The 13074-nt window shown below is 47.4% G+C and overlaps 1 protein-coding gene across 1 annotated transcript in view; it reads left to right on the top strand.

Annotated features, from left to right (window-relative positions):
- Window positions 1–5239: 5239 nt before the first annotated feature.
- The window catches only part of grin2ab (glutamate receptor, ionotropic, N-methyl D-aspartate 2A, b), a 114712-nt gene continuing 106877 nt past the window's right edge, over window positions 5240–13074 (top strand). Inside the window, exons 1-2 of the mRNA XM_086033418.1 lie at window positions 5240–6006; window positions 6384–6596. Coding sequence (XP_085889544.1) covers window positions 5989–6006; window positions 6384–6596 — 231 coding nt within the window. The 5' untranslated portion in view covers window positions 5240–5988. The remainder of the gene's footprint in view (window positions 6007–6383; window positions 6597–13074) is intronic.

Below are 13074 nucleotides of genomic sequence, written 5' to 3'. Positions count from 1 at the left end.
ACCGATCGACCGACCGGCGGCCATCGCCCTACACACACACACACACACACACACACACACGCAAAAAACTACTTTGACACCCTAACTCTGTGTTAAAACACTACCACAGGTTTGAAACCGCAATCTACAACCCTAACCTATAGGCCTGAAACCCTCATTTGAAACCTTAACACTATTTTGATATGTGTCCTTTGAAATTCCAATCCTGACTAGTGGAAAATGACAGCCCATGCTTGAAACCTGAATTTGAAACAATAACCCAGGTTTAAAATCCTAGCTAAGCTCGAAACCCTCATTTGAAACCCCAACACTCTCTTGAATCTCTACTTTGAAATGCCAATGCTGAGGTGAAACCCTAACTCTAGCTTGAAACCCTAAACCTATGTTAAAACGGTAACCCAGCCTTGAAACCCCAATTTGAAACCTTAACCATAATTTGAAAGCCTAACCCAGGTTTGATACCCCAATTTAGAACCCTATGCTAGGCTAGAAACCCTAATATGAAAACCCAACGGTGTCTTGATTCCCTACTTTGAAATGGCCAATTCTGACTTGAAACTCTAACCCTTGAATAAACCGGTAAGCCTGTCTCGAACCCATAACTTGAAACCCTACCCTTCGTTTGAAACTTTAACCCATGCTTGAAACGCTGTCTTGAATCCCTACTCTGAAATTCCAATCTGTTTTGAAACCCTAACCCTGGATGAAAACAGTATCCCGGCCATGAAACCTTACTCTTGAATCCTTACTTTGAAATGACATCCCTGTCTTGAAACCATAAATTGAAACCCTACCCCTCGATTGAAACATTAAACCAGGCTTGAAACCCCAATTTAAAGCCCTAAACTAGGCTTGAAGCCCTAATTTGAAACCCGAACATATTCCCGTGGACTGAGCGTGAACTGAGCCCTTCTTTTTTTTTTTTATCTCTTGTTGGCACGGCAGCCTCTCGTCACCTGTGCCACCCGCCGCCCCCTCACCCACTGGTGGGACTCATTCCAGGTGCCCCCCCAAACTCCCTGCCGGCCCACTCACTCACCCCCCGTGGGCGAGTGAGAGAGAGAGAGAGAGAGAGAGAGCGCGACAAAGTCTTGATGAAAATGGAAAATGTATGCTTACTGATGCAGTGATTGACTTCCTGCATCTTGAAAAAACACACAAAAAAAAAAACCCCAGCCCGACGTGCTGAGTGACTGCAAGGAGGAGAGGGCGGGCACCAGGGGGATTGCGAGCGCAGCCCACCCACGTCCACGCCGTCCACGGACGCTCCACTTGCACAAGGCCGCAAGTGCCGCACGCACGCACACCAAAGGAAAAAAAAAAAAAACACATCAAGGACTTCATATGTTGCAATATGGGAATTTGAAAACCTGACTCAGGCTTAATTGAAACCCTAACTGAACCCTGGCTTCAAAGCTTATTTGAAACTCGAACCCTTGCTCAAAAATCGAACCCTCTTCTGAAACGCTACTTTAAAAATTCTTACCCATGCTTAAAAACACAAATTTCAAACTCTTAACCTTTGCGTGAAACTCTAAATATGTCTTCAAACCTTACTTTGTCATCAACTCAACCCTAACACGGACTTGAAAATCCTACTTTGTCACTCTAACCCTGTCTTGAAATTCCAGTTTTAAACCCTCACACAGGCTTGGAACCCCACTTGGGAACTCTAATCCTGGCTTGAAACCCTAATTTTAAAGCTCGAGTCTAGTTAACATCCCTAACTCACTCTCGAAACCCCAACTTGAAACTGTAACCCTGGCTCGAAACCCCAATTTTAAACCGGAACCTAGTTTGACACCCTAACACTGGCTTGAAACCCTACTTTGGCACTCTAACCCTGTCTTAAAAGCCTAATTTTGAACCTTAACCCTAGTTTACATCCCTAACTCAATCTTGAAACCCTAACTTGAAACACTCACCCTGGCTTGACACCCTAATTTTCAACCCACACCTAGTTTGAAACCCTAACTTGAAACTGTAACACTGTCTTAAAACCCTAATTTTAAACCCAAATCTAGTTGAAAACCCATACACAGGCTTGAAGCCCCACGTTGAAACGCTAACTCTATCCCTGTTTGACACCCTAATTTGACATCATAAAAACCTTGTAAACTTGAAGTTTCCATCCTTAACTTGAAACTGTAACCGTGGCTTGAAAGCCTCATTTTAACTTCTCGCGCCTCTCTCTTACACATAAAAAAGAACATTTCACTCGCGCCGTCATCCAAATCTGCACTTTTTTTTTTTTTCGAGTCTGGAGTTGCACCGTCGCTTCTTGTTGTCATGGAAACGTATCTCGCTATCATTTGGAGCCTCGTCCGGGTGGGCTTTTGTTTTCGCCCTTTAGCTTCCCCTGGTGCGCTCGTCTACGAGTGGGACGCTAGCCCGGAACTGGGATGCTCTGCTGCCTTCGCAAAAGTGGTGACACTGATAAAGTAGTTACCATGGTAACCAGAAATTGCCCACATCATTTTTTTTTTTTTTTTTTTTGTCAGAGGCCTTGTGTAATGGTTTTCTCTCCTCTCTAATCTATTTATGTACATTCATATTTATCAGTTGGTGCACTGGCTGCCTGGCGCTTTCATATCGCCGCCTTTGATTTCATCCGGGAGACTCTTTTCATTTCCGCCGCTACGTTAGCCAAGCGTCGTTAGCGGCGCCAGCCTTTTGTCTTGGCTAATTACACAACAAAAGGAAAACTAGTCGATTGTTAGCATACTATCCACGCCGTATTGCGCCGCCATAATGGCTTTTTTTTTTTTTTTTTTTTTTTTCTCTCACCCCCCCTCTTCACACTTTCCATAATCACTTGTTGGTGCTATTAGCAAAGGCGGGCAGCATACTTCAGACGTGTGTGTGTTTTAGTGTGCAAGTGTGTCTTGGTTTGCGTTTGTATATGTGTGGGTGTTGTTTTACTTTGGCTGATGCTAGCATTAAACCAAAAAGCTAAGCTAGCAAGTAATTGTCTTTGTTTTATGTTTAGTTTGACAGTCAGCATCTTCTTTTGGAAGGGTTGCTCACATTGCGTCTGACAAAGTGTCGCTTTTTGGGAAGCCAGTCGACTTGAATCAAGGCGAAAAGGCGGCGGAACGACAGCCGTTATTCATTTTACAACCCGACTTTGTGTTTTGGTCCACTTGGCGTCCTTGTTTGGCCTTGGCGGAGGTCTTGCGCTTTGACAACGTGACCTTGTTTATCGTTTGAACTTTCAAGGATTCCTCCCACAAGTATTATCCTCTCTTTTCTTGTCTGCCTTTTCCCCAAGCGACTCCCTTCTGCTTTCTGTTTGGCCGACGAGGCGTTTGTCGTCAGTGCGGGCTCTGAAGGTCACTCGAAGTCTCTCTAGCAGGAGAGCTTTTCAAGCAACGTTGGTTTCGCGGCCCGACGTAAAGAATGTTGAAGAGCAGCTTTGCAATTGCTCCACCGGGGCTCGCAAACGGCTCTTAATGGACCTCGCGTCGCATCTGCGCCGCAGGCTCGTTTTGACAACAATTAAAAAAAAAAAAAGAAAAAAGAAAAGTAAACACACACACAGCTTTTTTTTAATAAATCCGGAAAGCTCCTGGAATGTCTTTTTCCCTCAAAAGAAACCCTCACTCTTCCCTCTTTCATGTTGACGTTACGCAAGCATTCGCAGCCTGGCGGGCTCGTTCTTGTCGGAGGAGGAGAGAGGACCTCAACAGGTGGCGAGTGTTATCCTCGGGATGCGAAGAGGAAGAGGAAGATGAGGAAGAGGACGACTGTGCTCCCCGGTAATGAGCCCCGCAGCCCGCTCGACTGCTTTCCTGCGAGCTGGCGTTGCGGGCCCGCCGACGTGACCCCCGCGCACGCCATCTGTCTGCAGCGGGACGACAAGGCGACTCTCCAGAGGGGAGGGGGGAGGGGCGGGGGCTCCCTGAGGACCCCCTTCCGCGCGCATACACCCCCCCTCCAGCAGCAGTTTTGATGGGCTAATTACGTCTAATTGAGGCTGCGCGGCTCACAAGCCTCTCCGGTTCCCCTCATCTCGCCCGCTTTAACGAGCAAAGCCACTGACGGAGAACATGACACATCATCGGGCTCGTTTGTGCGTGCGGGCGTGCGGGCGCGCGCGCGCGCGCGCGCGTGGCTGAGCGCGTATCAAAATGTTCAGTCTGAGCGGACCGATGCCATTGCAGTCGTGTGATAGCGCCACACGCGTGCACGCGCACTCCACACGTACGAACCCCACGCGCCACCATTACACGTGCGCGTGCGCGCACAAGCGTACCCCACACTCCGTCACACAAACGACCCACGCGTGCAAATAGACGCCTGCACGGGCACACGCACATGGCATCCAAACACGCTAAGCGCACGCACACACACGCGTTAAGCACACACACATTCCAAACCACACAATGGCACACACTCCTTCCACTCACAAAACACACACAGACACACACGCACACATCTTAATACATTATTAATTATTGATCGGCCGGCCGATTTAATTGGCTATGAGCTCTTTTTCAATCAGCAAAAAATATTCTTTTTTTTTTTTTTTTTTTTTAACACATTAACGTATTACAACAAAATAGAAAGATAATTACGTTTGAGCATTCAAAAATTTGCAATTTTGTGGCCGTTTTTTTTTTTCTTCTCTGACGTCAAGGTAAAGTGTTGTAAAAGTCCAAGGTTCTGACTGTAATTCATATCTTCACTGGTTTAAGCATTAAGGGACCCCAAAAATAAGTTATTTTATTAAAGTGTTTTTTTTTTAAAGCGAATCGGCCGATTAATCGGCTATCGTAATTTGATTCTACTGAAAATCGTAATCACCACCTGCGTTACGGCTGCGACACTCCGATGGCATACATTTTCCTCATCGCCCTACATTCCGGTGCCGTTTGTGCAAAACAGCGGGGGAGAAAGGTGGAAAAATTCCGGCTTGTCGAGACGGCGTGAAAGGCAGCGCAGGGGGGGGAAAAAAAGCCACAGACGCGGATGACGTTTTTTGACAAGCGCGCAAGTCGGATTCTCCCGGCGGAATTGTTGCGCATGCCATTTTCCCATCATGCACTTGCTAAATAGACATTTGATGATAATTTATAAATGGAGGATGAAGTCACCCGCTGTGTGCACCCTGCCCCCCAACTCGCCCCTCGCCCCTCCCTCTCACCCCCTCCCCCTCCCCCTCCCCGCTCCACCATCCTGCTCTCATTCAGGCCCCGGTGTCCCTATGTTTAATTAACTAGTCCGCTGCTGTGGAAGTGCCTGCAGCCAGCGGTGCGTGGGCGGGCGGGCTGCGGGCGAACGGGGACTCGAAGCGGGGAACATTTCAGTGCGCATCTCGGCTCGCCAACTAGCAACTTGGGTGCGCGTTTTTTTTTTTTACAATTTTTTTTTTTTCATTTTTGCCCGCGCGACTTTTCAGAAGGATTATATATTCGTATCAATACATGCGTGTTTGTGTGTGTGTGTGTGTGGATGTGACGGAATCTCCCCACCACGTTCACACGCTCTTGAGTCTCCAAGAATCCACGCGGAGGAGGACAGAGGAAGAGGAGGAGGAAGAGGAGGAGGAGGAGGAGGCTGTCCACGGGCTCTCACACTGCGGAACGCGCGCGGAGCTGCCTGGAGATCCCCCCCCAAAAAAATATCGGCGGATCCTTCCACCGCATGCACTCCGTCCGCCGCCTCCCCACGCGTGGAGTGGACAAGTGGACATTTGACTCCGTCAGGAGCAGGAGGCAATCGGCTCCCGAGCTCCGGGAAGGTGCTCGTGGTCGGCGGGGGTCTTCACGGACCCGACAGGTGGATTAATCCGAGTGTGTGACTCTTATTTCTGGGTGGAGGTGCTCCTGGTGCGTGCGTGCCACCCGACACACACTTCTTTCCCTCGGATGGAGGCGCAATTGATGGATTAATTTCACGGGGGTGGAGGGGGGAGACTCACCCCTTGGAGGGCACCCGAATGGAGTAACAGGCTGCAATGTCATCTCCACCCGGCCGCCTGGAGAGATGTGTCACGGGAATGGGGTGAGTGCCGTGGGTTTGATCAGGGATTCTCGCTTTTTACACGGCAGTCTGGTTGCGCAGGGGCACATTTTGGGCTTTGGGGACGGGGGCGGATGGCAACTGGAGCACACAACCTGCTGCGTGGACCGGAGCGAGAGCAGGCGTCATTTTCCGCACCTCCCTTTTTTTTTTTTCCTTACGCGCACTTTTCTAATTCAACTCCGATTCTGCCGCGCGCGCATGCCGTTAAATATGCTAATGAGTCACGCTGCTGCGCGCGCGCGTCCACGCCTGGCAGGATTCAACAAGTCGCCGCATGCGGTGCACGCGCACCACCAACACAACAACAACAGTGACAACCGCACTAATCACACACTAATAATGTGTATGGTTGGCAGATCAAGTTGAAACACTTTGGCACCAGGAGGAGGAGGAAGGAGGAGGATGAGGAGCCGGAGAAGAGGCGCGATGGCCGGCCGCGACGACGGCGACGCGTGGGTCAGGGAAGCGGCGGCGGCGGCGGCGGCGGCGGCGGCGGCGACGGCGGCGGTGGCGCGCACGCTCGCGGAGCCGCGAGACGAAGGCGCAAAACGCGCCTTGTGACAGCCAAGGTAAGACAAGACGAGCGATCGCTGCGCGCGCGAGGCCGCCGCAGCCTGTTGTTGACGCGCGCGCGTGCGTGGCCGCCGCCCGCCGCTTGGCGGCGCTGTTGCATCGCCGGCTCGTGTCTCACATGATGATGCTCGTGATGATGCTGATGAGAGGCCATGCAAATGCATTCTCAAATTACGCTTTGAATAGAGTCACGTTTTATAGACACACACACACACACGCGCGCGCGCGCATGTATGGAAGTCATGCAGCCTCCTAATTCTGCATCAGGCGTATAATTTCAGCTCAGGCTCATCTTCATGCTAAATAGTGTGTGTGCGAGTGCAATGCACTCACTCTTTCATTGACTAAAGAGGAGAAGACATCTTTTTTCATATATATGCCATTAAAGTACACCCTCAAAACAGTTGGTTTTAAAATAGCACAATTTGGGGTCAAAAATGGACTGATCCACAAATCGGGTCTATTTGACTCACCTTCTTGAGTTGTTTTGTACAAATATTCTGCAAAATAACCCAGAAAGTTGGGTCAAATTGACCCATGTAGTGGATCGGCCCATTTTTGACCCCAAATTGTGTTATTTTTAACCCAACTGTTTTTAGAGTGAAAAAGTCATGTTGTTTTCCTTTAATTTAACTCATTAGACTTAATATGTAAATGCCAATAAACACTTGCACGAAAGGGAAATATATGAGTAATGGCCAGGAAAAGAGTGAATGACGCTGTGTGTGTGTTCTTGAATGGCAGCATGACAAAAAAAAACAACAACAACAACAACAACACCTTTTGCAAAAAGCTGCAGCCAGTGCACTCGGTATGTGTGTAAATGTGGGCGATGTCACCGCTGCTGTACCTTTCCCCTCGCTTTGGGTTATTGGTCACCTAGGTGCCCGTTGGCCATACAAAGGGCGGCATAAAGCAGGCCACGCAAAAGGGTCCCGACAATCAAAGACGTAACCAAGCTAACTTATACGAATGAAAAACTATATGTTCGAAACATCTCCATTGGAATACACATGGCGGCTCATTTCTCTACCACCGTGTAACCGTCGGCAAAACTGCTGTCTGGGACTTTTTTTTCCCCCCCTCCAGCTATTAAATCCTCTTTTCCATAAAAATTGCCCCCCTAAAGGTTGCTTCAAACCAAACTGTCCAACTTCCGGTTCAGTTTTAGGCCATGGTCCTGGAGATCTGTTCCACTCTGATGGACATGTTCGCCCGGTTTCACATTGACTGGTGACACTCCACTCCGGGCAGGGACGATTTGATTTGAATCAAAATGGCCGACTTTCCATTCCATTTCCGTCGTGGTTCCTTGAGACTTTTTGGCGCGTGCTATTGTGACAGACAATTTCTTGTCAGCCGTTCAATCTGGTGACAGGGGCTAATTTTTTGCCCCCAAAATGCCTGCTTCAAATCAAAACTTCCGACTTCCTATTCAAATGTATTCATGGGTCTTTGAGAACCTTTGGCGCATCCTACCGTGAAAGAAACACCCGCCGAAATTCAAGGCCGTTATTAAAACCGGTGTCGGCGGGGGCCATTTTTGTTGTCATTTTCCAGTCAGCTTTTTCATGGAATTTGCCCCCCAAAATGGCCGCCTCAAATCAGAATGCCCAACTTCCTGTTTGATTTGGCCCATTAGTCGCGGGGACTTTTTGCTGCGCGTCCATCGAATTTCAGGGTGATCGTTGAAACTGTGTCGATTTGCTGTCAAGTAAGTAAGCGCCAAAAAGCAGGCGTAGTCAGCGACGCGAGTGCCGCGTTTGGTGCCGGTCGCGTGGAGCCGACGCGTCGCCCCGCATCCGGATGAGCCGCTCGTCTGAGCGCGGCCGCCAAAGCCGCAGCGGCGACGGTCCCCGCGCCTTCGAGCAGGTGCGGCATTCGGCGGCGTCTGCGGGCGCCTCTGCCCTCGCCTCAGTTTATAACCCACGTAATCCGCTACGTTCAACTCTCGCTCGCTCGCTCGCTCGCTCTCTCTCTCTCTTGCACCGCTCGCTCCGTCTTATTATTGTGCTCAGTTATAAAAAGATGACCCACTTGGGATTTTCCGACACATAAAACCTGGTCACGTTTGCCGTCTGCGCTCTGTGGGCTGCAATGTTTCCTCAAGCACTTGATGGCGATGCACACCATTTCAACAGTTGAACCCTCTCCCATTTGCAGATCACCACCCGACTAATCAGCGACCGGCGGTCAAAAGCGCTAACTTGATAACAAGCGGCGATCAAAAACATAACCAACCCAACTAACGTCTTAATGCATTACCTGTAATGAAACGTAACCAATCCAACATGGAGAACTAACAGCTAACTAACCAGCTAACTAACCAACTAACTAACCCCCCCAAAAACAACCAACAATGTGGAAAGTATAACCAAAGAAACAAATGAAGCAGTGAACTGACATATGAACCAACGCTCTCTTTCGATCCTCAACTAATTGACTGAATTTAACTAATGACCCAACCCACCAAAAACAATCTGTCTTGATATCTAACAAAATAGCACAAGATTATCAAAGCTAAAACTACTGACGGACCGACTGATTTCTTACATGGAATACCGACTGCCCAACCAACCAGTGAACTAACAAACTCACTTATCGCTAACTAGATAACATGTGGTGATCAAAAACATAACCAACCCAACTACCATACTAACGTATTTCCTTTCATTAAAACACAGCCAATCCAACATGGAGAACTAACTAACCAAACAACCAGCGAACAATGGTGAAAGTATAATCAAAGAAACGAAGAAAATGGCGCAGTGAACTCCTGAAGCAACTCTCTATTTTGATCTTCAACTCATTGACTGGCTTTAACTAACGACCCAACCAACTAAAAACAAACTCAGTCTTGGTCTCCAACAAAATAGCACAAAATGATCAAAGCTAAAAGTGCTGACTGACTGACTGACAGATCTGTTAAGTGGAATACCAACTGGCCAACGAAGCATCAGACTCATTCATCTCTAACTACCGTAGATAACGTGCGGCGATCCGAACGCAAGCGAGCCGACTAGCTTGGGAGGGTGCAAACTGTGTTCAAAACACAACCAAGCCAACATGCGGACAACTAACTCATTGTCTGACTGATTAACTACAGTATGTATCCATTTCTAGCAAAATAATCCAAACTAAAACCACTAACTGACTGACCAGTGAACCAACAAACCCAACTAAAGTCAAAGTGTGTTAACTTTGATCAAAATGTAAACAATCAAACTCGTGGGGACCTACCAGCCTAACTAACCAACCAACTACTAACTAACGAACTAACGAACTAACTAACTAACTAACTAACTAACTAACTAACTAACTAACTAAATTAGTACTGGATCTCTATTCGGCCGCCGAGGGGAAACGCCCAAACCTAGAGTTGAAACCCCGACCCTATCTTGAAACTGTATTTTGAAACCCTAAGCCAATTTAAAGCACTGCCTTGAAACCCTAAAACCTTGCCTCGAAACCCTAATTTGAAACCCTAAGCAAAGCTTTTTACTGTAGTCTGATATTCTTACTATTTGTTAGGAACCCTAATCCTGACTTGAAGCCCTAGCTTGAATGCTAATTTAAAACTGAACGCCTTGTTTAAAACCCTGACTTGAAGCCTTAACCCTGCCTTGAAACCTTGACCCTAGCTAGAAACCCTCATTTGAAACCCTAGGCCTTGTGTAAAAACATGCCATGAAACCCTAACCCTGACTTGAAACCTTACTTTAAAACCCCGAGTTTGGTGATTGTATTGTTCTGTCATTTCTGCGTACAAAAGAAAAAATCTCCTTATAAACAAAAGCAGGCTTTGAGATCCTGGAAGCACCGAAAAAAAAACAACAACAAAAAAAACAAAGAGCAAATCAAATGCAGGCTTTGAGGTCCTGGAAGCTTGCCGCCTTGCCAGATGCGAGCTCCGGTCTCCTTCTCGTTGAAGGTGACACGTTTTCTCCGTCCGAGTGTTTATTTCCACTCAGAGCGTTAGCGTGCGCAGCCGGTCGGCCTCCGGCGAGGCCGCCGGCCGTCAGCTGGCCGCCGAACGAATGAAAGGAAGGAGCGGATGAGCGACTTGAAAGTCAATTAAAGCCGCCGCCCCCCCCCTCACATTCCGCCACTCCCGGAACATCTGCGGCTCGGCTTGTGCCCGCCGACTGGTTCCGGGGGAAAGGACGCCGCGGCGTCACATCATTCCGGACCGCCGGGCCCGACGGGATGTTCGGGAGGTTCTGGATTCCGGACGCAAGCTGGGCATCCCCCCCCTCCCCTCCGCCCCCGGCAAGGAGAAACGCTTCCGAATGTGGCGTCAAGCTTCTGGGAGATTCCCCCTTTATGTCACCTTTTCGATACACGTTAGCGTTGCGTCAAGGATTACATGCCGTACCTTGCTTTGAAATTCAAATACTTTCAAACGCCAAAGCTGACTTGAAAAGCCTTATTTGAAACCCCAAACCAGGCTTGAAACCCTACTCCAAAACCCTCATTTGAAACCCTAATTATGGATGGAAACGCTCACCCTTCACCTCATGCTAATCCTTCACTTTGGCTTGAAACCCGAACGCTTGATTGTAACCTTGAGCCTGTGTTGAAACCCCGCTTTGAAACCCTAATCCACGCTTGCAGCAGAAACTCTTGACTTTGAAACCCCAATTTGAAAGTTCCTCCTGCGAAGCAGCGTGTGTGTCAAAAACAGCCCGTCAGGCCAAATGTGTGCGAGGGCCGTACCAGCTGTCCTCCCGATCAACCCACTTCCCTTGATGATCTCAGAGGCGGCGATGTCGCCGGAGCGTCTTCTCCTTCTTGGTGTCGACGCGTAATCGTCGCCTCGGCCGGTAAACGGAAGATTCCCCGGCAAATGTAAACATCTGTCGCCGGCATCTGGAAACCAGACCGACTGACGAGGGCCCGGAGACCCGAGCGTTTAGCCGCCAGGATGCTAATTCTCTCGCGGCTCATCGGCACTGCGACAAACACCTTCAATGTCGCACTCACACACACGCACGCACGCGCGCACGCTCAGGGACACGCATCAATATTAACACCAAGGCTTAGTGTAGATTTAAGCCATCTGTCATCCATTTCGAAAGCAAAGACAAACTCAATATTGATACGCGGCGACCATTGTGGAGGAAGTCGGCGATGTGCTTGGCGCTAACGTCAAAGATGTTTTCCATGTAGGAAACCGCGCCCCCCCCCCATCGCCCCCGAACATTCTCCCCCTCAGTCGATTTCACCTGCTACATTTTTTTTTCCAAGAGCTTGATTTCACTTGATTAGCGCAGCATGTAGCAGCGAAGGTGTTAGCTTTTTTTTTTTGTTTTTTTTTGCCTCCCCCTCGTAGCTCAGAGTGGTGCCATTAGTTGCCCCTCGGCAAAACATAACAGAGACCATAAATGGAAAAATAATTAAATAAATGAATGAATAACCAAAATCAAATGAACTCCAAGGTCCAGACGTAAGCGGACAAAAGGTGGAACTTATTCGCCAACTACTAGCGCATCATAGCAGGGGAGTAAAAGTGAGTTTCAATGCTAACTACTAAAAGGGACTGACTCGCAAACTAATAGTGGTTGAAAAGGTTGTGAAAGACAAAGAGCAAGTGAACCAACTAACTAACTAAAGTGTCTTTGGAACACTAACTATAAAAACTGATATAAAATAAAAAATAAACGGGAATGAATGATTTGGGTAATAAACATAACTGTAGATATTGACATGTATTTAATTATTTGTTATTTAGTTTGTACTCATTTATCTATTGTCAATAACACAATGACAAATATTACTGAAACTGATGAATAAAACATGACCTAAAATAGTTTAACATTCAGTTTTAACATTTTACAAAATATTTCACGAAGTAAATGAGTCATGAATCCCCGCTCAACTCATCTTTATTTATACGGCTGCAGCTGCTTGATATAAAACATTAACAATAATAACAAATCATACAATTTCAAAACAAGAATTTATTAATACTGTACCACAACACTCAACTATATTCACACATATATATATATATATATATATATATATATATATATGTATATATTTTATTTAGTATTTTTATTTTATGTCTATAACTGACCTGGCCCATGTGTCCATTTTAAAAGTCGAGTAAAATCCCCCTTTTGAAACATTAACCCTGACTTGACACCCTAACTTGCAGCCTTAACTTTGGCTCGAAGGCCAGTTTTGCAAACCTAACCCTTGTTTGAAACAACAGCCCTGTCCTAAAACCAACATTGTGAAACCTTAACCCTGTCTTGAAAACCCTCATTTGTAACCCGAACCTTCCATTTCCATTTGACGGCCAAGGTGGAGTGTACAGTAAATACACAAGTTGTTTAAATAGAATGGATCGATTCTTCCATCTTTTGATCGCATCGGTGATCGCTTATCATTTTTTTCAGTTTTTTTTAAACTCGCTGATCGGTGACGGGCTCCAAAATCCTGATCGTGTGAGCCTAATTGAAACCCTAC

The sequence above is a fragment of the Filicampus tigris genome, chromosome 6 (assembly GCF_054856515.1).
Source record: "Filicampus tigris isolate MCC_2025a chromosome 6, RoL_Ftig_1.0, whole genome shotgun sequence".
NCBI classification, from domain to species: domain Eukaryota; kingdom Metazoa; phylum Chordata; class Actinopteri; order Syngnathiformes; family Syngnathidae; genus Filicampus; species Filicampus tigris.
The sequence above is the reverse complement of the archived record's forward strand: the minus strand, read 5'-3'. Positions and strand labels throughout refer to the sequence as shown.